The 21,357-nt window shown below is 53.5% G+C and overlaps 1 protein-coding gene across 2 annotated transcripts in view; it reads right to left on the reverse strand.

Moving 5' to 3' along the window:
• Positions 1-83: 83 nt before the first annotated feature.
• Mrtfa (myocardin related transcription factor A) overlaps positions 84-21,357 on the reverse strand; it is a 103,020-nt gene continuing 81,746 nt past the window's right edge. For both annotated transcript variants that reach the window (XM_090328782.1, XM_090328781.1), the window contains exons 3-13: positions 13,959-14,014; positions 10,512-10,587; positions 9,576-9,737; positions 8,060-8,235; positions 7,607-7,747; positions 5,773-6,032; positions 5,520-5,691; positions 4,037-4,993; positions 3,517-3,669; positions 3,317-3,377; positions 84-1,404 (exon numbers count right to left, since the gene is read on the reverse strand). In XM_090328782.1, coding sequence (XP_090184908.1) covers positions 890-1,404; positions 3,317-3,377; positions 3,517-3,669; positions 4,037-4,993; positions 5,520-5,691; positions 5,773-6,032; positions 7,607-7,747; positions 8,060-8,235; positions 9,576-9,737; positions 10,512-10,587; positions 13,959-14,014 — 2,729 coding nt within the window. In that variant the 3' untranslated portion in view covers positions 84-889. The remainder of the gene's footprint in view (positions 1,405-3,316; positions 3,378-3,516; positions 3,670-4,036; positions 4,994-5,519; positions 5,692-5,772; positions 6,033-7,606; positions 7,748-8,059; positions 8,236-9,575; positions 9,738-10,511; positions 10,588-13,958; positions 14,015-21,357) is intronic.

The following is a 21,357-nucleotide window of genomic DNA, read 5'->3' on the forward strand; positions in this document are numbered from 1 at the left end:
CCACGCAGGAGCGGTGGCCCGGAGGTCTCTGCCCCCCAGGAGCCACAGTGGAGAGTTGGGACTTAGGAGTCATGTGGCACAAGTCAGTGTTTTGGTTTTTTATTTTAAAAAGGTCACACAGCTTCCTCACCCTTGCCCCACCGCTGGTTTTGGTGAGCCATGGCTCCAGGGCGGGAGGCAGGTGGGGGCCGGGGACCCTGGCCCCCCGCCCCAGGGTCACACGAAGCAGGATGGAATGTGGGCCGGTGGAGCGCTCCTGGCAGGATGGAGGGAGCGCCTCTGCCCTTGTGGCACTAAGGGGCAGGTGAGGCATGGGCCAGGGGAGGTGTCTGCACGCCAAGCACACGTGAGGGGGTTGGCCTGGGTGGCCGCACCTGGCCCCCCGCAGCCACACCCAGGCCGTGAGCGCAGGCGGGAGGGAATGCATGCCCCGCCCCTGTGGATATAGGTGTGCTGTATCATTCGAGGTATATACATACACCGGTACAGAAGCTTTCTGCCACCAACCACTAAATGGTCACACTACACCAAGACACTACAATGGCAGGTGCTCGCTCTCGGGAAGCCGCAGGATTAGAGGTCGGGGCCGCTTCCTCGCTCGAGGCAGAGGGGAGCAGGCGGAGAGCCGGCCCGCATCCTGCCCAGCCAGATGTGCACCTCTGACCTCAGAAAAGGAGGTCGAATTAACCTGGCTCTGGCCAGGCCTCCCAAGCCCTGCTGGGGGCTGGCAGGGGCTGCTGGGCAGCTTCTGTCCTCTGCCCTGGGAAAGGGGCCTCTGCTCCGCCTCACAGGACGAGCAGGAGCAGGGGCTGTGATTGTCAGCACAACCACACGAGTGCACAGCCCGGGGCTTCCCGGCTCAGCCCCACCCACCCCGTGTGGAGTGGGGCTACAAGCAGGAATCCCAGTGCAGCTGCAGGTCGTGGCCGTCCAGGAAGTCCGTGGAGAAGAGGCTGGGCGCTGTGGTGCTGAGCGGAGCCAGGCTGAGCACGGGGCCACCTGATGACAGCTCCAGCCAGTCCATGCCGTCCAGATGGCCATCGGCCAGGTCCAGGCCCAGGCCGCTGCTGGGCTCAGCAGCAAAGTGCAAATCGGAGGTGTCCATGGGGGAGGGGGGGTGGTCCAGGATGGCAGAGCTGCTCAGCATCTGGCTGTGGAGGTCATCGATGAGGGAGAGAGGCTCCGGCCCTTCGTGCCCGTTGGTCAGCAGGGGCAAGCCTGTGCTGCTCTCCAGGAAGTCCTCCAGGCGCCCTGGGAGGGCAGGGGAGCCCGGGGGAGGCAGGGCAGCCTGGGGGAGCTTGGTGGACGGTGAGGGCTGGACCGTCAGCGGGGACCCACAGGTTGCTGCTGAGGGCGACTTCTTCCCCGGAATTGATGGTGGCTCTTTGAAATCTGCCGAAATTTCTGCCATGGAGACAGTTAGGTCAGAAACCAGGCCCAGACCCGCACAGGGCACAGGGTGACGGGCGCCCTGGCTCCCCACCAAGGGTACGCCAGCTCAGCTGTAACAGGGAACTCAAGAGTGCAGGGAAACCTCGACGTCAACGTGGCAGTTATTTCTTGGTTACAACAGCACATTAGGCAATATCAAAATCTAAACCTGGGCGGGGACTCGGAAGAAGAGGTCTTGTCTAGCGTGTACGTACACACACACACACACACAGTCTCACACTCACACACAGTCTCACACACACACACACACACAGTCTGGGTCACGAAAAGATACAACCAAAGTGAAAAGGCTCCTCCAGAAAGAAAAAAAAAATGCAAACCATACATTTGATAAAGGATTCATGTCCAAAATATGTGGGAAACCAAAAACATCAAAAATAGCAATTCAAAACTGAGCTTCTAGGGCCTGGAGTTTGGCCTCGTGGTAGAGTGCTTGCCTAGCATGCACGAAGACCAGGGTTCAATTCCTCAGTACCACATACATAGAAAACAGCTGGAAGTGGTGCTGAGGCTCAAGTGGCAGAGCTCTAGCCTTGAGAAAGTCCCAGGACAGTGCTCAGGCCCTGAGCTCAAGTCCCAGGACTGACCCCCCCAAAAAAAGAGATTCATGAAACTTGAAGACTTCCTCCAAAAGAGATTTACAAATGATCTATATACAGCACACAAAAAATGCACTCAAAACCACGAGCTACTCCAAAACACCAGAAAATCGAGGCCTGGCTCTGACCCCAGAAACACAACAGGGAAGTTGGGATCCTCATACAGTTGTTGGTTAGAATAGAAAACAGTCTAAATTTGGAAAACTAAGGGATTAAAAAAAAAAGAATTGAAGCTACATAGTCCAGGCAATCGCACTTCCAGGTATGTATACCCTGAAGAATTGAAAGCAAGATCTCAAGATTTTTATCCTCATGATAGCCATGACAGCTAAGATGGAGGCAAGCCAGGTACCCACTGGTATATTAGTGGGTAATAAGTATGCCAAGTAAAACCAGCCAGTCACAAAGTTACACATACCGGATGCCACTTACAGGGGGTCCCTAGAGTAGTCAAAATAAGGGACAGACAGGGCACTGGTAGCTATACTCCTAGCTACTCAGACAGCTGAGATCTGAGGATCACAGTTCGAAGCTAGCTCTGGCAGGACAGTCCATGAGACTCTTGCCTCCAGTTAAGCACCAAAAATCCAGAAGTGAAGTTATGACTCAAGTGACCGCTTTCACACCTTCTGCAACATTCTCATATTAATCTGTCTACCTTCAGGGACAAACAGTACTCTCACCTGTCCTTTCCCACCCAGTGGTTCAAGCTGGGCACGGTGGCTCACGCCTGTAATCCTAGCTACTCAGGAGGCTGAGGTCTGAGGATCCAGGTTTAAAGCCAGCCTGGGTACTAAAGTTCTTATTTCCAATTAACCAGAAAACAGGAAGTGGGGCTGTGGCTCAGGGGTAGAGTGGTAGCCTTGAGCTGAAGCGCTCAGGGACAGTGCCCAGACCCAGAGTTCAAACCACAAAAACAAAATAAAAAGAAACCCAGTGGTTCTCAAAGATCAGTTCTGGATCTGAGCTTCCAACCTGGGTGTCCTCAGTGGGTCTTCACAGCAGCCCAGGGCAGCCGCACCAGCATTCCTTCCTCGCACGTCACTGTCTCACTCGCCAGCACCACCGGCCTTGGCTCCGCTGCCAATCCGGACTCTGACAACTTCCACCTCCTGCCTCAAGGCCAAGCCTCCCCAAGTGTCACTCGAGCCTGACCCACCAGAGGCCCCACCATGGTCCTGCACGTGCCTTTCTGAGCAGTGGCCCTGGGCTCCCTCTCCACACGCCCGCCTCCCCCAGCTCTCAGCGGCGGGGATGGGAATTACCTCCACTCTGAATAAGAATGTCAAACAGGTCATCCATCTGCTGGCTTGAGGAGCCCGTCTCCTGTGGGACAGAAATAGAAAGGTATGCGACAATGTAGCCAAGAATCTCAGCCTGGGCCAGTCTCCTGCACCAGGTCTGCTCCTGCCCACCTCAACGCACGCACGCACGCACGCACTCGCACTGCCCACCCTCCACTCACCTGAGGTTTGGGATGCTGGGTCACAGCCTCCTCATAGCCAGGTGGCTCCTTCTTCAGCAGGGCCGCGGGGGCTCCGCAGGAGGGCGGGGCGGGGTGCTCGACGTCCATCTGGGCTGACGGGCCAGGCACCGGAGAGCCAGGCTGGGACAAGGGCTGCGTGGAGCACAGAGATGTGCAGGTCAGGGAGCAGGCCAGGGAGTGCCTTCCGGCCACGGGGTGTACAGGTGACAGACGGAGGAAGAAGTGACCGAGAGTTGATCCCATCCACTGCCCTTCTCCCTGCAGTCACGGCAGGCCTCACTGGGTCTGAGCTGTGAGGCTGGTGGCAGCAGGGCGGCCACGCACACTCCCACTGCCGCCCAGTGGCCCCCATCCACAGGTAGGGGTGGGCGAGGGTGCTGACCAGCCGTCAGCTTCTCCCTCTGTCCCACTTAGGCGAGGCCTTGCCCAAGTGGCCAAGCCTTCTCCTCCCGATAGCTTTTCCCAAGGGCTCTCCACCACCACCCCCCCCCCCGCCTACCTGGCTAGGGCTCCCACTGGGCAGGCTGGGGCTGTCTGCACTCTTGTTGGTCACGGTGAGGATAAGGTGGGTTCCCGAGGCGTCGGTGATGATGGCTGGAGGGGTGACCCCCCTGAGAAGGCTGCCACCTTGGGGACCCAGGAGCAGCGGGGGGCCTGGAGCCTGCCCAGACTCGGGCAGCCCGGCCTCCTGCTTCACCACGACAGGGCAGGCGTCTCCGTGGCCGGCTGTGGCGGCTGCCAGGCTGGGGCTGAAGGAGTGCGTGGCACCCTGGGGCTGCTGGCTCAGTGGGCAGCTGGGGAAGCTGCCTTCCTGCTTCACAGGGGCAGCGGGCTGCTGGCCACGCTTCTCCTGCTCCAGCTGCAGCCGGAGCAGCTCCACCAGCTGCTGCTTCTGGCGCAGCATGCGCGTCAGCTCCTCGATCTGCTTGTCCTTCTCCTGCAGCATCTGGTCCTTGTCCAGCCCCTCCAGCTCGGCCCTGGCGCCGGGGCTCAGGCGGCAGGGTGTGCAGCGCGCCCCCTCCTCCTTCACGAGGATCTGCAGGGGTGAGGCCTGCAGGGTGAGCTGGGTGAGGGGTGAAGTCACCATCTCACCGAAGCTGTCTCCAGGCGTGGAGTTCTCGTCACCCGTGCTGAGCAGCGAGCGCTCTGAGGGCGTGGGGGAGACCGGGGGCGTGGAGCCCGTGCTGCCCAACTTCACCACGCCGTTGCTGCTCACGGCGGCCACCACCACCTCGGCAGGGGCCAGGCCCGCTGCCACAAGGGCCGGCCCCGAGCGGAGCCGGGCGGCGGGGAAGGCCACCACCACTTCCCCGGCTGCTGACAGGACAGGGGCAGGGGCGGGGGTCTTGGGGGCAGCGGCTTGGTCTTGGTAGGCGCGCAGGCGCTCAATCAGCTCTGTCTTGGTGCCCGAGACGGGCAGTGACCGTAACTTCAGCTCCTGCTTCAGCTCTGCCACCTGCGGGGTGGAGTCAGGACGGTAGCAGTCAGGATGCTACACACGCGGGGACAATAAAGCTACCTGGATGACAGGAGGGAATGGCCTGGACAGAACTTAACCCAGGCCGATGGCCCTTACAGGGACACGAGTCATGGCTGGGGGGAGGGGGGGCGGGCAGCCTGGCCCAGAGCACAAGCTCTTGGCCACCGCATCTTGTCTGGATCAGAGACAAGAGACTCTCCAGATCGCAGCCTGGGCCCTCAGCCGGGCCGCAGGGCCATTCTTCCCACACCTGGACCTGAGCGGCCTGTGCTAGGCCAGCAGCAGCCTCCGGGGCACTGCTCTAGTCCCGGGGTGCCACCCTACCCTCTCACCGTACCGCACAGCAACAGGGGGGGGGGGGAGGATAGCGGTCTGATGCTGCTAGAACCACAGGCAGACAGGCTCAGAGCAGGTGCCTGGGTGCCCAGACCTGCGTGCCAAGGGCCTGGGCAGAGGGTCCTGGGGGACACCAGGAGGCGGTGGGGGAGGGGCTGCCACTTACCTTCATGTCATCCAGGTTGGCTGGCAGGTTCCCTGGCTTGCCGGTCAGTGGGGTACTGTTCTGACGAGCCAACGCCCCAGGCCCTGGGGGCCCCGAACTGGAGTTGCTAGTGGTGGTGGAGAGAGCACGGGCTGGCGGGGCCGCGCTGCCTCCCAGAGCCTCTCCCATGGTTCTGAAGAGAAGAAAGGCAGACGTGAGTGCAGGCCTCTCCCTCAGTGCAGCTGCCCCCCCCTCCCCGGCCCCAGGCCCCTACTTGGGAGGGGCAGGCAGGATGGCCTGGTAGTTGTAGTGCTGCTGCTGCTGCTGCTGCTGGTTGAGGATCTGCAGCTGCAGGAAAAGCTGCTGCTGCTGCAGGATCTTGGCGTAGGAGGAGTCCATGGCAGGCGCGCCCTTGTCCAGCTTCTGGTCCGGGGGGATGTACTGGTGGTACTTGAGCTTCTTCACCTTGGGCTTCAGCTCCTTGGCCTTCTTGCTACGTTGCGACTTCTCGCTGGCAGACTTGGGTTGGCTTTGCTGAGGGCACAAGAGATGGCACTTAAAGGTCACCCTAAAGGGGGTGTAGCGCACCCCACGCCAAGTTCACAACCCTCCCCACCACTGGAACCTCTCCCATTGCCACAAAGGCTTCTTGGTGCCCAGAGGGGGGCATCAAGAGGACAGGGAACGGGCTACTTCTGGCACTTCCACCAGCGCTGCCAGCCTGCATGGCCTGGAGTCACTGTGGCCTCAAGCAGTGAGAAACAAGGTTAAAACTGCAATGGCTTCATGGCGGATCAGCCATGGTGGACAGAACCGCTCACAGCACCACACACCCTCCTGAGAGTCCTGCCCAGTTAGGAACTGTCATGTGGACCTGAGAGTGAGGGAACACTCGCGATGCTGGCCCAAGGTTGCACAGTGACCTTGATGTTGACCTGTTTGTACCCCAAAGCTCCCAGGCCAACCACAAGAGTGGGCACACTCGGGAGGCCTTGGAAGGAGGGTGAGGGGCCTGGCTGAGGGTGGGCGCTGTGCTCCACAGCACCGTGGGGGGCTGCGGCTGCGGAGCGGCGGCAGAAGGGCAGAGGACGCCAGGGTTCCGCTGGGATCCTAAGCAAGTGACCACAGGGACCAAAGGGAAGTCGTGGCAGAGCTGACTCACAGAGGAAACACAGACTATGAGGACCTGGGTTACACGGTTACACCAAGTGCATGGCACGGGTGCCCGAACCCGACTGGGGGTGAGGGTGGGGGCAGAGGCAGCAGACATGGTGGCAGCCAGGACTCAGGCGCTCCACAGAAGATGGGCCTACCCCAGAGAAGACTCGGGGACCAGCCACGGGCAGGGCGCGCTTCCAGACGTGTGGAGGTCAGAGAAGGCTGTCCTGGGACCTGAACAGGCTGGGGGTGGGGACTAGGAAGAGACTCGAGGGTCAAGGGAGACGCTATCAGAGGCCCAGGGAGGGAGAGACTCCCTCAGGCCGAGGAGGACACGAGGGAGTGGCACAGATGGACAGGGCAGTCAAGGTCTCAGTGAAGATCAGAGGACAAGAACTAGAAGGGCTCCCGGGCTGTGGCCATCGGTGCCCCTGAGAGTCAGGGCTAAAGCAGAGGAGCTGGGGTGACCAAGCTGGTGCCTGGTCTGTGTGGAGAGGAAACCTAGGATGTAAGAAGGCAAAGCCATGTGCCAGTGGCTCACGCCTGTCAACCTAGCCACTCAGGAAGCTGCGATCTGAGGATCATGGTTCAAAGCCAGCCCAGGCATGAAAAGTCCACGACACTCTTATCTCCAATTAACTACCAAAAAACTGGAAGTGGTGCTGTGGCTCAAGGGGTAGCTGAAAAGCTCAAGGACAGTGCCTAGGCCAAGTTCAAGCCCCACAACTGACAATAGGAAGAAAGAAATGTGGGAGCAAATCTCCACTGCTTGGGGTTTAGAGCAGGGCCTCTGGGAGGTGACTGGGGCTACAGATGACACACAAAGTAATCCCAGGGCTTCAGGGAAAGGGCTCACACATATGCACGCATGTGCACGTGCACACACATACTCACCATGCACACCCTGTGATGCTAGGACAAGGCCCCAGGGCTGAGGGGCGGGGCTGTACCTTAATGAGCGTGGGCACAGGCTTGGCGGTGGGGACAGGAGTCCCGTTGGTGAGGCTGGGAGGCCGGGGAGGCAGAGGAGGCTGCTCTGGCAGGAAAAGTGCTTCTCCAGAATCTGTGCCCACTGGGAGTGGAGGGAGAACCTGGGAGGGGAGGGGGTGAGAACAGAGTGAGGCCAGGCTGGGGGGGGGGAGGGCACTGGGGGGAAGGAGAGGCCACAGCCCCTTGCTGAGTGCACCGGGACCAGCGGAGCAGCCATGCAGCAAATGAAGGCGGATGGGCCAGGGAGGCTGCCTTGGGTTCGGGGCACCCCACCCACGGTTCTCTCAGCGGGCTCAGGCTGTCAGAATCAGGAGCCACTACTGACAGTGGCCTCCATGCCGCTGCTGGGGCCCAGGCCACCTGGCTCAGCGCGCGCACCCAGGATGGGGAGCATCTGGAGGTGGGCCACTCACCTGAGTGGGGGACACGGAAGTGGCACTGGGCAGCGGCTCGCTGACTCGGGCTTCCAGGGGTGATGGCACTGAGCTCTGGGACTCCTGGCTGGCAGGCTGCTCAGGGGACAAGGCGTCACTGCTGTCCTCGTCGAAGGAAGAGCTGTCTGCGACCTTCGGGTAGTCCACCTGGCCCACTAAAACCAAAGTCCACGTGAGCCTGTACCCGCAGCTCCAGGAACAAGGCGAGCGGGGAGGAAAGGCTGTCACGTGGGGTCCGCCTCTTGGCCGAGAGGCAGTGCTCCTACTTAGTGCAGGAAGAGGAGGATTGAGACCTTCCAACAGGCCAGCCAAACCTGAGGCCATCAGAGCCCCCTAGGGCTGAGGAGAGGCCCAATGTTTAGCCACCTGCTTGCTCATTTGTGTCCATAATGATAAATGGTGCCTGTCCCCATCCCACAGCTACACAAAATTCTTCTAGCTGCTGCTCAGAGGTCCACAAGCTGAGGGCCAGGCACCGAGGGCGCCCGTGGTGGGGGACACAGGACAGGGAGCCTCCTCCTTAGGGCGGACTCAGGTCTCCGAAGACCAGAACAGCCTGCAGAGGGGCTCTGACACCATGAATGAAGGGCGCCCAGGAAAAGGACGCCTGCCTCACTGGCGCCACAGGAGCAGCTGAGGTGTGGCCCCAAGCCCTGGCACTGGGCAGCAAAGGCACTAGGAGAAACACGCTGATGTCCACAGCTTCCCTCGCCAGACACATGCCCAAGCCCTGATGGCATCAAGTGATGGCCCCCCGTGTAGCTCGTGGGGTACAGGGGGAGGAGGGCACCACACAGCATGGGAATCCCAGACTGAGAGGGGAGAGAAGGCAGGAGCACCATTTCAAGTCCTGTCGGAGGCCTGCCTCCGCCCTGCTGCAGGCAGAGGCGGGCTGTGGCTGAGCAGGTCGGCTGCCCACACGGAGGAACTGAGGCAATAGGGAAGGCGAAGGAGAAACGCTGGGCAGGCTGGGGAGCTGTGCAGAGGTGGGAAGACCCCAGAAGAGGAAAAGGAACCCTTTGTGTTCCGGACAAGAGAGAAGCCATTCACCTAGGAAGCCTTGAGCCTCTTTCTCTGAGGGGAGAGAAAGCCTGCTCTGGCTAGCATCCCATCCTTGTCGCACTGCTCTAAAGGAGACATGTTTGTGCCACCTACACAAAAGCCCCGGCCAAGCAGAGGCTGTAACTTAGCTGCTGTGCTCCCCTCTGAAGGAATGCAACCTCACCTCAGCACTAAGCTGGGGAAGGAAGTGAACTGAGTTACGGAAGAACAGACAGGGGCCTTGTTAACTCAGTTGTGTGCGGCCATGATCCTGAGCCACCTGGCACCGCTGCAGGCTAACACACACTTCTCAAACTCTGGGCTTTGGTGCCCAGTGGATTCTGGGACTCAAGGGCAAGATGGTAAAAGATGAACAGCCCAGATTCAACCCTGCCTCAGAGCCCATCCTCCCCCTGGCTTAAGTGCAGACAAGGCGTGGCCCAGGCCCCCTCACCAATGATGGCTTCCTTTAGGCTGGACTCCACGGGGAGAATGTTCTTCTCCACCAGCTCCATGGGGCCAGGCCTCTGGGCAATCTTCTCGTTGAGGTCATCAGCTAGTCTGGCTCTCTTTAGCTTCAGCTGCTTGGCCTGGAGGGACGGCTCAGCCGAGGTCTCTGTCCGGGAGAGAATGGGAAGCGGGAAGATGGAGGAAAGGCCCTGGTCCTATGCTGGAAGCCTCAGAGCCCAACTGAGGGGAAGTGCAGCCTGGTGGAGAAGGCGGACGGTCCGGTCACAGCACAGCTGTGCCAGGCCAGGCAGGGCTGGAGGACTCTCTGAGTGGAGTTTCAGAGCCAGAGGAATATGGGATGAGGAAAGGGCTCTCCACTCTCCAGAACCGTGGACTGCAGGAGCAGCTTCCCTCTTTGCTCTGGGCCTCAGTGTCTCCACTTGAAAAATGTGGGGTTCAGACTCAAGATGCTCGTTCCAGCCCTAAAGATGGGCCAAAACTAAACAAAAGTGAATATATGTGTGTTCCTTCCAGGAGCCAAACCTTTCTCTACACCTCAGAAAGAAGTATAGTTCTGAGCCCATACCGGTGCTCAGCTAACTGCCAGTGAGTAACTGAATGAATTAATGAATAAATACAAAAAAATTTAACGTGCAGTCATTTTAAAAACAAGTTTTGGAGGAGACAGATGATTACCCGGCAGAGAAATGCTTCCACACTGAGGAATAGCAGACTGAAAAGGCAATCGAGCCAAGCTGAGAAAACATGGCTGCATGTCCTGGGCATTCCCAAAGCTAGCAGCGCCCCACCACCGTGCCGTTTCACTGTGACATGACTTGAGCTGGCTCCTGCCAGCACGGATGGGAGAAAACAAAAAGCAGGTGGAGGGAAGTGCTGGAATGGTGTGAGCACAGTGAGAAGCATTTCCAACCTCACACACCTTCCAAAATGTGCATCCTGACCAGCTCCGATCTCTCCGGCCGGGACCGGATCTTCCGCTTCAGGTAGTCCTCGGTCTGTGGAAAGAACATACCAAGAAACTCTCAAAACCAGGGCATGCCATGCCATGCAGATGAGAACCAGATTAGAAAACAGGAGCGGCGTGCTCGCTCTGTGGCCTCCATGGCTCCCATTTGGTGACTACCCAGCAAGCGGAGCCCAGAGGCTCATCTGCTCCCCAGCATTCTCGAGGGTGCTGCCTCTGAGTCCCGCTGCACGCCCCCCAAGGCTGCACTAACACGTGAGTGCCACGATAAAATCATCACATGTTCACCCAAGAAAATTAGGAGTTGTTCAAAAAGAAATGTACCTTTTACCTGACTTATGGAACTATAACCTCTCTGTACAACCCGCCTTTATAATACCAAGAAAAAAAGAAGAAGAAAATTAAGCCAGGTGCTGGTGGCTCAGGCCCGTCATCCGAGCCACTCAGGAGGCTGAGATCTGAGGAGTGAGGTTGAAAGCCATCCTGGGCACAAAAGTCTGTGAGACTTATCTTCAATGAGCCACCAGAAAACCTCACGTGGCACTGTGGCTCCAAGTGGTAGAGCACGGGCCTTGAGCGGAAGAGCTCAGGGACAGCGCCCAGGCCCCACAACCATAACAACAACAATAAATAAATAAATAAGATTAAGAGAAAAAGTAAAAAAAATTATTACACAACCAGTAATAGTATCTTGGGATATTTTTCCTAGAATATAATGTGAAAAATAACTTCAGTCTTGTAGTTGTCATCAAAGCATGTATACATATGTATGTGTAGATATACATATGTATGTGTAGATATACATATGTGTGCATATTTTATGTGTATTGTGTGTATATAAGCATGAATGTGTATGTGCGTGTGTGTGTGTGTGTGTGAGTGTGTGTTTCTGATATGGAATTTGAGCCCAGGGCCTCAACTTGTGAGGCAAGAGCTCTACCAAACTTAAGCCATGTCTCCAGCATATAATTTTATGGTCTGTTTCAAAAAACTTACATTGCATGATCTCATGAGCATTTTCAATTCTGTTTGAGTGACTGCCAAACACAGTATGAATTCAATACTGATCTTGATAAATGGTATCATAGCTCTAGTTCCTCAAAATCCAATGTCTTCATTTCTTCATTTCTTAAAACTCTGAGGAAGTAAATCAAGCCCCCAATAGTCACTGAGCCACCCCACCATCTGTGACTAATACGTGTGTGTGTGTATGTGTGTGTGTGTGTGTGTGTGTGTGTGTGTGTGATCTCACAGTGGCAACTGGCCAAGATCACTAGTGAAAAAAAGATAGGACAGATTGAGGCAGACGAGGACAGGACGAGGTAAAGTGCAGCAGGAAACACAATGGCAGGGTACATTTTCTGTACTGAAGCCACGCCTGGCTCCTGCCTTGCACTGCCTGGGCAGATGGTCTCTCTTCTCCAAGCCAAGACTATCACCTTGATGCCCCATGCCAGTCCAGGAGAAGGTGTAAAGTGGCTGTGGGGAAGCAGGAGCTCCTCAGCTAGTGGGTAGACTGTGGTTCCAGTTGCTACAGGGGCAAACACAGGTTGTAAAGCTGCAGCTTCCTGGTGGCCCAGGAAGAAGCAGAGTATGGGACTGATTATGAAAATGCCTAGAGGAGCTTGTGGGAGCAGTGAGCTCATGAGGCTGCTGGGACAGTGGAAAGGACAAATTTCCTGAAGGAAACAAGAGCACTAGTTTGTTTCTAGTACAGAATGAAAGGAAGACTTGGCAGCTGCTGTTTTTAAAGCATTCACAAGTATGAAAGGACAGGGTGGCTGGACAAGGGACAAGCTGGGTGAGGCACAGGGTCTGAGAGCTCTGCCACCGGGGAGGCCACACTGTCTGTAGGGAGCTGGATGAATGGCAGGGCCTCGTGAGTCGAATGAGAAGGTTGTGTTGGAATCACTAGAACACAGGCACCTTACTGAAATGCAAAAGCAGTAGCTTTTTTTTTTTTTTTTTTTTTGCCAGTCCTGGGCTTGAGCTCAGGGTCTGAGCCCTGTCCTTGGACTTTCTCAAGGCTAGCACTCTACCACTTGAGCCTCAGCACCATTTCTGGCTTTTGTCTATGTATGTGGTACCAAGGAATCGAACCTGGGTCTTCATGCATGCTAGGCAAGCACTTTAACCACTAGGCCAAACTCCTGGCCCCCAAGCAGTAGCTTTTTTAAAGCTTTAAGCTGTTAGAAATAATTAACTAAAGCAAGTTATATCATAACCAACTCAATACACATATTTTTTCACACCTCAATGAAGGTAATTTTAGTACATGATTAAATACAAAAACAAATATTATCACTTGAATGTCATTTGTGAACAGATGTGTAAGACAATGGATGAATGTTCCTCATGTATTTGAAAGTAAAATTATTTTGCTAAAAGAAATAAATCTGGGCTGGGGTATGGTTCCCAGTATCACCAAAATAACAAAACTGAAGCCACAGTCCTAGACAGGCGTTCCAGCTTTGCTACTTGTTAGTTAGTTAGACACGCTGGCCTTGCTCTCTTGGCGGGGTGTATGAGGAAAATGACACCTAACTCACCGGTTGCTGTGGGGTAAGGAAGGAAGGAAGGATCAGTACTCCACCCTGCCTGCCTGGGAGCAGAGAAGGAATGGAGCGGCCTGCCTGGGCTGCCGCTGGAGATCCCCTCCAGCCGGCCTTCCCTGGCTTCCAGCAAACAGAACAGAGCTCCATTCCTGGCACCCACGACTTTATTCTTCCCACCAAGAACTGAATTATGCTTAGAAGAAAGGTCTCAGGAGTAAACGTTTCAGTCTCTAAGAGAGGTGTGGGACTTTGGAGAGCCAAGGCCTGTGGTCTTCCACAGTGAGGTGCCTTTTTCCTTAACTTAAAAAAGCACGGAGTAGGAAGTAGTGTAGAGAAGCCCGTTCTGATGGCTTCCTCAGCTCCAGCCACACCGGAGAGCAGATAGCCCCAGGGGACTGGGGAACCAAAACTAAGGGAGACAGGACCCAGAGGAAGTGCGGCTGCAGGAACCAGCCTGGAATACAGCCTCCCTTCTGTTTCCCAAAGAGTGCACATGGATGCTGGCTGCCCTGGGCAGATAGGAGAGAGGGAGCCCCCACCCACAGGGCTGGGCGAATGTGTGCTGGAAGCAGAAAGCCTCCACATGGCTGCCATCCACGAGAGCTTCGGCAAAATTAAAGGTGAGAAAGACCTGTGGTCCTCAACACCGGGCTTGGGGAAGGAGGACAGAGCAAGCCTTGCTCTGACTCCATTCCACAGTCTCCACAGGAGCCTTTGGGGCTCTGATCTAGAGCTGTGAGGCAAAGGTGACCCTAGACAGTGCTAGGGCTGGAGAGAAATAAGAGCCAGCGAGTAATGAGCTCTCACAACGTGCGTGCGCCCGGGTCTTTGGGAAAGGGATCCTTACCCGAGCCCGCTCCAGGCTCCTCCTCTGTTCATGAAACGCAGCAGGACTTTTCAAAGCTGTTGAAAAAAGAATCATAAAATAATGACTCTTAGGGGCTAGAGATATACTCAGTGGTCGAGTGTGTGCATGTACAAAGCCCTAGGCTCAATCCCCACTGTAAGGAAGGCCAGAGGGGAAAGGGGAGGGAGAGAGGAAGGGGAAGAAAAAGGAGGGGACAGACACATTCAGTACTACAGTTTCCAGTGGAGAAATTAACACTGGCAGCATCCTTAATGATGCCCGAGTGAGCAGGAATCAAGTGAGTATACCAGTGTGATGGGACAGCTAAACCAGGAGTCTACGACTTCTCAAATGCCACTTTTGTCTTCAGCTGTATTCAGTGCTGGTAGAAGATGAACCAAACATCCCAGCCTGGTGTGGCCTATGCTGGGGAAGAAAATCACCCCAGCCACTGATACATGGCTTCATTCTGTTCTGGGTCACTGCCACAGGCACCTTAGCTCCCACCTACAGGACGCAATGCTCAGACTAAACCAAACACCTGTGTCTCATTGTCAAAAACTTGGTTACGAGATGACAAATGATGAATTAAAACACTGAGGATGAGCCAGGAGTGGTGGCTCACATCTGTAATCTTAACTAGTCAGGAGGCTGAGAGCTGAGGATCAAGGATCAAAGCCAGCCTGGGCACTAAAGTCCAAGAGACTCATCTCCAATTAACTACCAGAAAACCAGAAGTAGCACTGTGGCACAAGGGGTAGGGCAGTAGCCTTGAGCTGAAGACCTCAGGGAGAGCAGCCAGGCCCAGAGTTCAAGTCCCACAATTCACACACACACACACACACACACACACACACACACACACACACAGAGGATGAGAGAAAGTTCTGACTCACTTCAAGTAGGGAACAGTGGCAATAAGAGAGAAATTCACAAGACTATGGTCAGTGTCACTTCTGCTTCCCAGTATTTGTGAACAGTTGTGAAACTGCACAAAGAGATCGCTTCTGGGCTCCTGTCTGTGGTAGAAGGCAGGGGTAGGGAGGTGCTAAAAGTAGCAAGAGCACAGATAGGGCTCTCTATCCTGTCCGGCTTCTGTGCTTCCTCCCTTCCCTCCCCCCAGGGCAACAGCAGTTTCACAAGAAAGCTTGTTTAAAGTTTTTCTTTTCTTTCTTTCTTTTTTTAAAGTTACTATAAGAAAAACAAGGATCTTGGCCAGGAGTTTGGCCTGGTGGTAGAGTGCTTGCCTAGTTCCCTTCCTCGGTACCACATACATAAAAAAAGCCAGAAGTGGTGCTGTAGCTCAAGTGGCAGAGTGCTAGCCTTGAGGAAAAAGCCCAAGGACAGAGCTCAGGCCCTGAGTTCAAGCCCCAGGACTGGCAAAAAAAAAAAAAAAAAAAAAGAAAGAAAGAAAGAAAGAAAAACAAGGATCTTAAAAATGCCACATAGATTCCTTTCTACTGCTGAACAGCAGGAGGCGCTCTAGGCTTAGCAAACAATGCAGAACAATCCGCACAGGCTCTCCCCAGTCCACCAGACCACCTGTCCCAGACAGCCGTCCAGCTGCCCAGGGCAGATGAGGATCCTCACACCTGTTTCCACTGGACAAAGTTGGCACAATTCTGAAATCAGTTCCAAAGCCCCATGTATCAAGACCTGGTCTGGGTGTGACAGGCCAGTGGGAATGAATACATCGCCTTGGCTCTCAGAGAAGTCAGCACATGGATGAGACAAATACAGTCAGGGAGAAAACTTCGTGACCACTGGCCCACCCAGCTGCCCCTTCTGTCTCATTTTCTCCAAAGCACTCATCACCAACTTGACGGCTCTTCTAGTAAGGAGACAAGGTATTGCTATACAGCCCAGGCTGTCCCCAGCCCGCCTGCCTGAGTGCTGGGATTACATGTCTGCTACCTTCTGCCACTAGAGCTACATTCCCAGTCTAGTGGAGTTCTAACACACTTTTTTTCTTCTTTTTGGCAGGGCTGAGGAACAAATCAGGCCTTGCACTTTCCAGGCAAGTGCTTTGCCATTGAGCTAATCCCCAACTCCTAACGTACTTCTTATTACTCACTGCCAGTCTCGTATCGTGACAACAGATCATCGACTCATCTGACTTGAAAATTTCACGAAACCAAAGCCCAAGGGTTTGTGGATTTGTGATGGGCTCTGACAATGACGAGCCTTGCGACAGGGGTGTGAGTGCTTTCAGGACCTCATTCCTTGTTCCTTGTAGAGAGCAGCACTCCTGTGAGAACCAAGACAGGATGTGGCATGGTGCTTCACCAGAGGCTATAATTCACTTGAGTCACTGGCTCTGTTCCCATAGGCCAGCTAGTTTCTGTGCTATACAGATTATTGTCACCTGAGCATTCGGCGTGCTAATCCCTAGAGCACTGCCAACTTCTAGAAAAAGAACGTGCAAGCATGGAGCATCTTGACAGGAGTGACTCTATCTATCATCTTTGTGCACGAAGGACAACGAACATTAGTGGGGTGTCAGGTGATGGAATGGCTACTACAATATGAATTCCTATTTGGCCCCGCAGTTATGGAAGTCTTCACATAATACCAAAGAAGTAACTGATTTTCATCAAGTGTCCACTTACCTGGCACGTACTGGTCCAGGTAATTTTAGATATGCTGGCTAAATGGATATCCCTAATGATTCCATGTGGTAGATAATATGCCATCTTATTGGCCTAGAGGAAAAGCTAGCAAATGACAGGGTAAGGATTGTAATTTAATTCTGGCTCTCCTTCAAGTTATGACTTCTTTCTACTTCTCTGTATTGGTTTCTTCACTTCTTCAAAAAAAAAAAAATAGGGAAGAATAGAGGCTGCTGGGTGGGGGCTGGAGCAAGGCCGCTTGGCTGAAATGTACTTGTTAGCTGTGTGTCGATGTGCAGGTCAGCAGAGTTCCATCACAGGACTGAGCAGAGACAGATGTGAGGGCGATTCAGATGTGGAGAGGGAGTCAGCAGGTGCTGGTGGCTCACATCTGTTAATCCTAGTTACCGAGGAAGTTAGGATCCAGAGGACAGTGGATTTAAACTAGCCAGAGAAGAAAAGTCCATAAGGTTCCATCTTCAAATAACCAGCCAAAAGCTTGCTAAAGGCAAGGTTCAAGTGGTAACATGTCAGTTGAGCAAACAAGCAAAGAAAGTGAGTCAAGCAAGCAAGCTGAACAAGCATGAGTCCCTGAGTTCAAGTCCTAGTATTGGCCACAAGGAAAGAAACAACTTTCACTCAGACATCCCTTTGAGGAAGCCTGGGACATCCAGCCATAGCCTGAAACCCAGGGCTCACATGGAGTAGCCTTGAGCCTGATACTAGAGGTAAGTGGATGAGGAGGAGAAGGCTGGAGGAATTGATCTGTCTGGTCAAGAGAATCAGAACTGGTAAAGGAGAAGAAAAAGACTTGTACTCTCGGTGAATGGGCTTCATTGTCCCTGTTTTATGCACGGTAAGACAACACGGGGTGAAATGCCAGTACATCACCTAGGCTCACTTCTGCCTTCTCTTCGTCTTAACCTTCTGGTCAACGTGTCTGTTCTAAGTCGGTCTGTTTTCTTCCTCTCCTGCCTCTTCTTTAGAAGTACTGGGGGTCTGAATTCAGCTTTATGCTTGCTAGACACTCTATCACTTGAGTCATGCCTCCAGCCCATTTTGCTCTGGTTATTTATTTAGTCAGTTATAGGGCTTGAATTCTGGGCCTGGGTGCTGTCCCTGAGCTGAAAAGGTCAGCTCAAGTCTACAGCCCTACCCCAGGGCCTTGGACGTTGTCCCTGAGGGCTTCAGCTCAAGGTTACTGCCCTACCCCTCGAGCCACAACCCCACTTCTGGTTTTCTAGTGGTTAATTGGAGATACGAGTCTTATGGACTTTAGTGTCCAGGCTGGCTTTGAACTGCGAACCTCAGATCTCAGCCTCTTGAGTAGCTAGGATTACAGGTGTGAGCCACCTTGCCCAGCTGCTCTCATTATTTTTGAGACAGGGACTTACATTTTGCCTAGGCGGACCTGAACTGCATTCTTCCTATTTTTCAGTTCCTGAAGTATCTGGGATGGTAGCTGCATGTTACGATATCTAGCTAGCTACTATTATTGAGATGGGGTCTTTTGAATTTTTTGCCTAGGCTGGCCACAAATCATGATCCTCCTAGATGTCCGCCTCCTAAGTAGCTAGAATTAAGGTGTGAGCTATCGCACTTGGTTCTGCTTTGATTGTTTTTGAGGTTAGGTCTTGCTGTTGGCCTATGCCAGCCTGGACTGTGATCCTCCTATTTATATTGCCCACCATGCATCTGGGATAGCAGATGCATACCACTAGTTCCAGTTTGTGAACTTTTTGCCCAGCTGGCCTCAAACCATGATCCCTTTGCTCTCTGCCTCCTGAAAAGCTAGGATTATAAGCATGAATGATACTGTTTGTCTTCTTCCCATTTTTACTACTGTTCAGCAGGTTCAGTAATTTCAAGAGTCTGGAGCTGGGCCAGCAAATGCCCACTGGGGTTTGCGGTCAGAAGGGGACTCCAGTGTGTGTGTAGCTGGTATTGCTAATGCCACACCGTGGAGGGCAGCAGGGTGATGGAGGAGCTAGTACAATGGGGACAGAAAGAAGGAAGCAGAGTGAAGTGGAAAATAGGCTTTGACGTTCAGACATCTGGTAGGTGAGGAAAAAGAAAAAAGACTCAAAGCTAATCTCCAAGCCAAGCCACCCAGGAGGCCCACAGTCGTCCTCTCCTCTGCCTGAGCAGCTTTGGGAGGGAAGGCCAACATTCCATTCTCCCACAATCCCCACACGAGTTGTAGACAGTCAGTTTTGGAAGCCAGGCACAGTGGTCCTGCCTGTAGTCCCAGCTGTTCTGGAGACACTCCACCTTACCAACAGGCTAAGTAGGCTGGCAGTACATGCCGCAGCCCTACCACAAAAAGCGGAAATAGGAGGACAGTAGTCTCAAGCTAGCCTGGGCAAAAAATGAAACAATCTGAAAATAACCTAAAAACCAAAGGGGCTGCCAAGTATGTCTTTCCTGTGCTAGGTGCTGAGTTCAAACTCCAACGTCTCCAAAGAAAAAGAGCAGACATTTTGGCATCACTGGTGCTCTGTACTGTTGTGTGTGATGAAGGAAGCGTGTGGCTCACCATGCAGGAAAGGCCAGGCCCCTGCAGCAGTCAATGAGAGAAGTGGCTGGGGGGAGCGGCGCTCTCGCTCAGTTTCAGTTCTAGACTGTGGCCCGCCCAGGGGCTAGAGCCACCAATGAATTCCCCAGCACTCATTCTCTTCCTCTTCACGCACATATGCTGCCTTAATTACAAGGACGTGTGTGAAATACAGAAGTAAAAAGCGAAAACCTGTTTCTAGTCTAAGACCGTTCTGGCACGCACTTTTGGAGGGAGGATGCAGAGCTGTGCTCGGGGTGTCTGCACGCCTGTGGCAGGCCCATCTTAATCTCAACTAACACTGACGAGTAGGCAGGATGACCCTTAAGAAAACTGGCTTAGCCCAGCAATTTCTGGGCATCAAACCAGCTTTCCCCTCACTAGCACCAGATTTAATTAAACCTGCAGGCAAGTAGGGGTTCTGGGCTCCTCTGCACCTCTGGGAACCCGTGTCATGGATGCCAGCAATGAATGGAACCCCTGGCTTTCTTCCTCGTAGATCTCAGCAGTAGGTGATGACCTAATGTAACGATTCCTACTCTTGGTAGGACGGTAACCTCAAAGCTTGCTGACACCTGTCTTCAGAGGAACTGGAAGCCATGCACATACCACAGAGGGCACTGGAGCACCATAGGCCAGAAAGCCTGTCTTTCAGGCAAGCTTGCTTACTGCTAGGCTTCTTTTTCTTCCAAGGAAGCAGGAAGCAGGCACCCAGTGCAGTAGTGGGGGCCAAGGCAGGGAAGGGAGGACATAAACACATATCAAACCATATGGGAAACAATCCAACAACAAAAATGGAAGTACAAGGCTAGATGCTGAAAACAGAGATTAGTCAAACCCTCAGAGCTCATGAGATGGGAGAAAATGGTGATGGTGCAAGGTGGAAACATGCCACCATGATCCTTTAAGGTGCTAGCAAGAACAGAAGAGGTAACTGTCAGCCTCAGGGAGGAGCATGCAAATTGACCAAGAAGCTTCTGAAGACCAGAGAAAACCCCAGATAAACAGAACAGGAGCTCTGCAGGCAACAGGAGATGTTCTAAGAGGGAGGAAGAGCAACAGTACAAACATGAAGGTAAGAAAGATCAAAGCAGCTAGGTGCTGGCAGCTCATGCCTGTAATCCTAGCTACTCAGGAGACAGAGATCTTAGGATCACAGCTCAAAGCCAGACCAGGCAGGAAAGTTTATGAGGTTCCTATTTCTATTAACGATCAAAAAGTCATAAGTAGGGGCCAGGAGTTTGGCCTAGTGGTAGAGTGCTTGCCTAGCATGCACGAAGACCCGGGTTCGATTCCTCGGTACCACATACACAGAAAAAAGCTGGAAGTGGTGCTGAGGCTCAAGTGGTAGAGCTCTAGCCTTGAGAAATTCCAAGGACAGTGCTCAGGCCCTGAGCTCAAGCCCAGGACTGGCAAAAAAAAAAAAGTCATAAGTAGAGCTGTGGCTCCAATGGTAGAGCACTAGCCTTGAGAGAGAGAAAAAAAAACTTCATGGACAGTGCACAGCCCTGAGTTCAAGCCCCCGGAGTAGTGCACAAATGCATGGGTATGGATATGGATATGCATGCATGCACACACACACACACACACACACACACACACACACCCCTTAACACACCAAGAATCATAAAGATCTCATATACTGAACAATCAAGAGATGAAAACTCCAACAGGACAGATGCTAGACTTATCTGAAAAAGATTTGAAAGCAACCATGAACAATTATGAACATCCTTAAAACAAATAAAAAATAGAGAAGTAGCACTGTGGCTCAAAGCGGTGGTAGAGTGCTAGCCTTGAGCTAAAGAGCTCAGGGACAGCACCCAGGCCCAGAGTTCAAGCCTAATAATAATAATAATAATAATAATAATAATAATAATATGGAGAAGAAGAAGAGGAAGAGGAGGAAGAGGAGGAGGAGGAGGAAGAGGAGGAAGAGGAAGCAGCAGCAGCAGCAGCATTGCATAGCCGGGCACTGGTGGCTCATGCCTGTAATCTAAGGTACTTGAGATCTGAGAATCTCTGTTCAAAGCCAGACTGGGCATGAAAGTCCATGAGACTCTTATCACCAACTAATCACCAGAAAACCGGAAGCACTAGCCTTGAGCTGAAAAGCTCAGGGACAATGCCCAGACGCAGAGGTCAAGCCCCACGAAAGATCAAAAATTAATTAATTAATTAATCAATTAAAAGATAGAAAGCTTCAGCAAAGAAAAAGAAAATCAGAGAGGGGAAA

Source organism: Megascapheus bottae, chromosome 2 (genome assembly GCF_031878675.1).
Source record: "Megascapheus bottae isolate mThoBot1 chromosome 2, mThoBot2.hap1, whole genome shotgun sequence".
Classification (NCBI taxonomy): domain Eukaryota; kingdom Metazoa; phylum Chordata; class Mammalia; order Rodentia; family Geomyidae; genus Megascapheus; species Megascapheus bottae.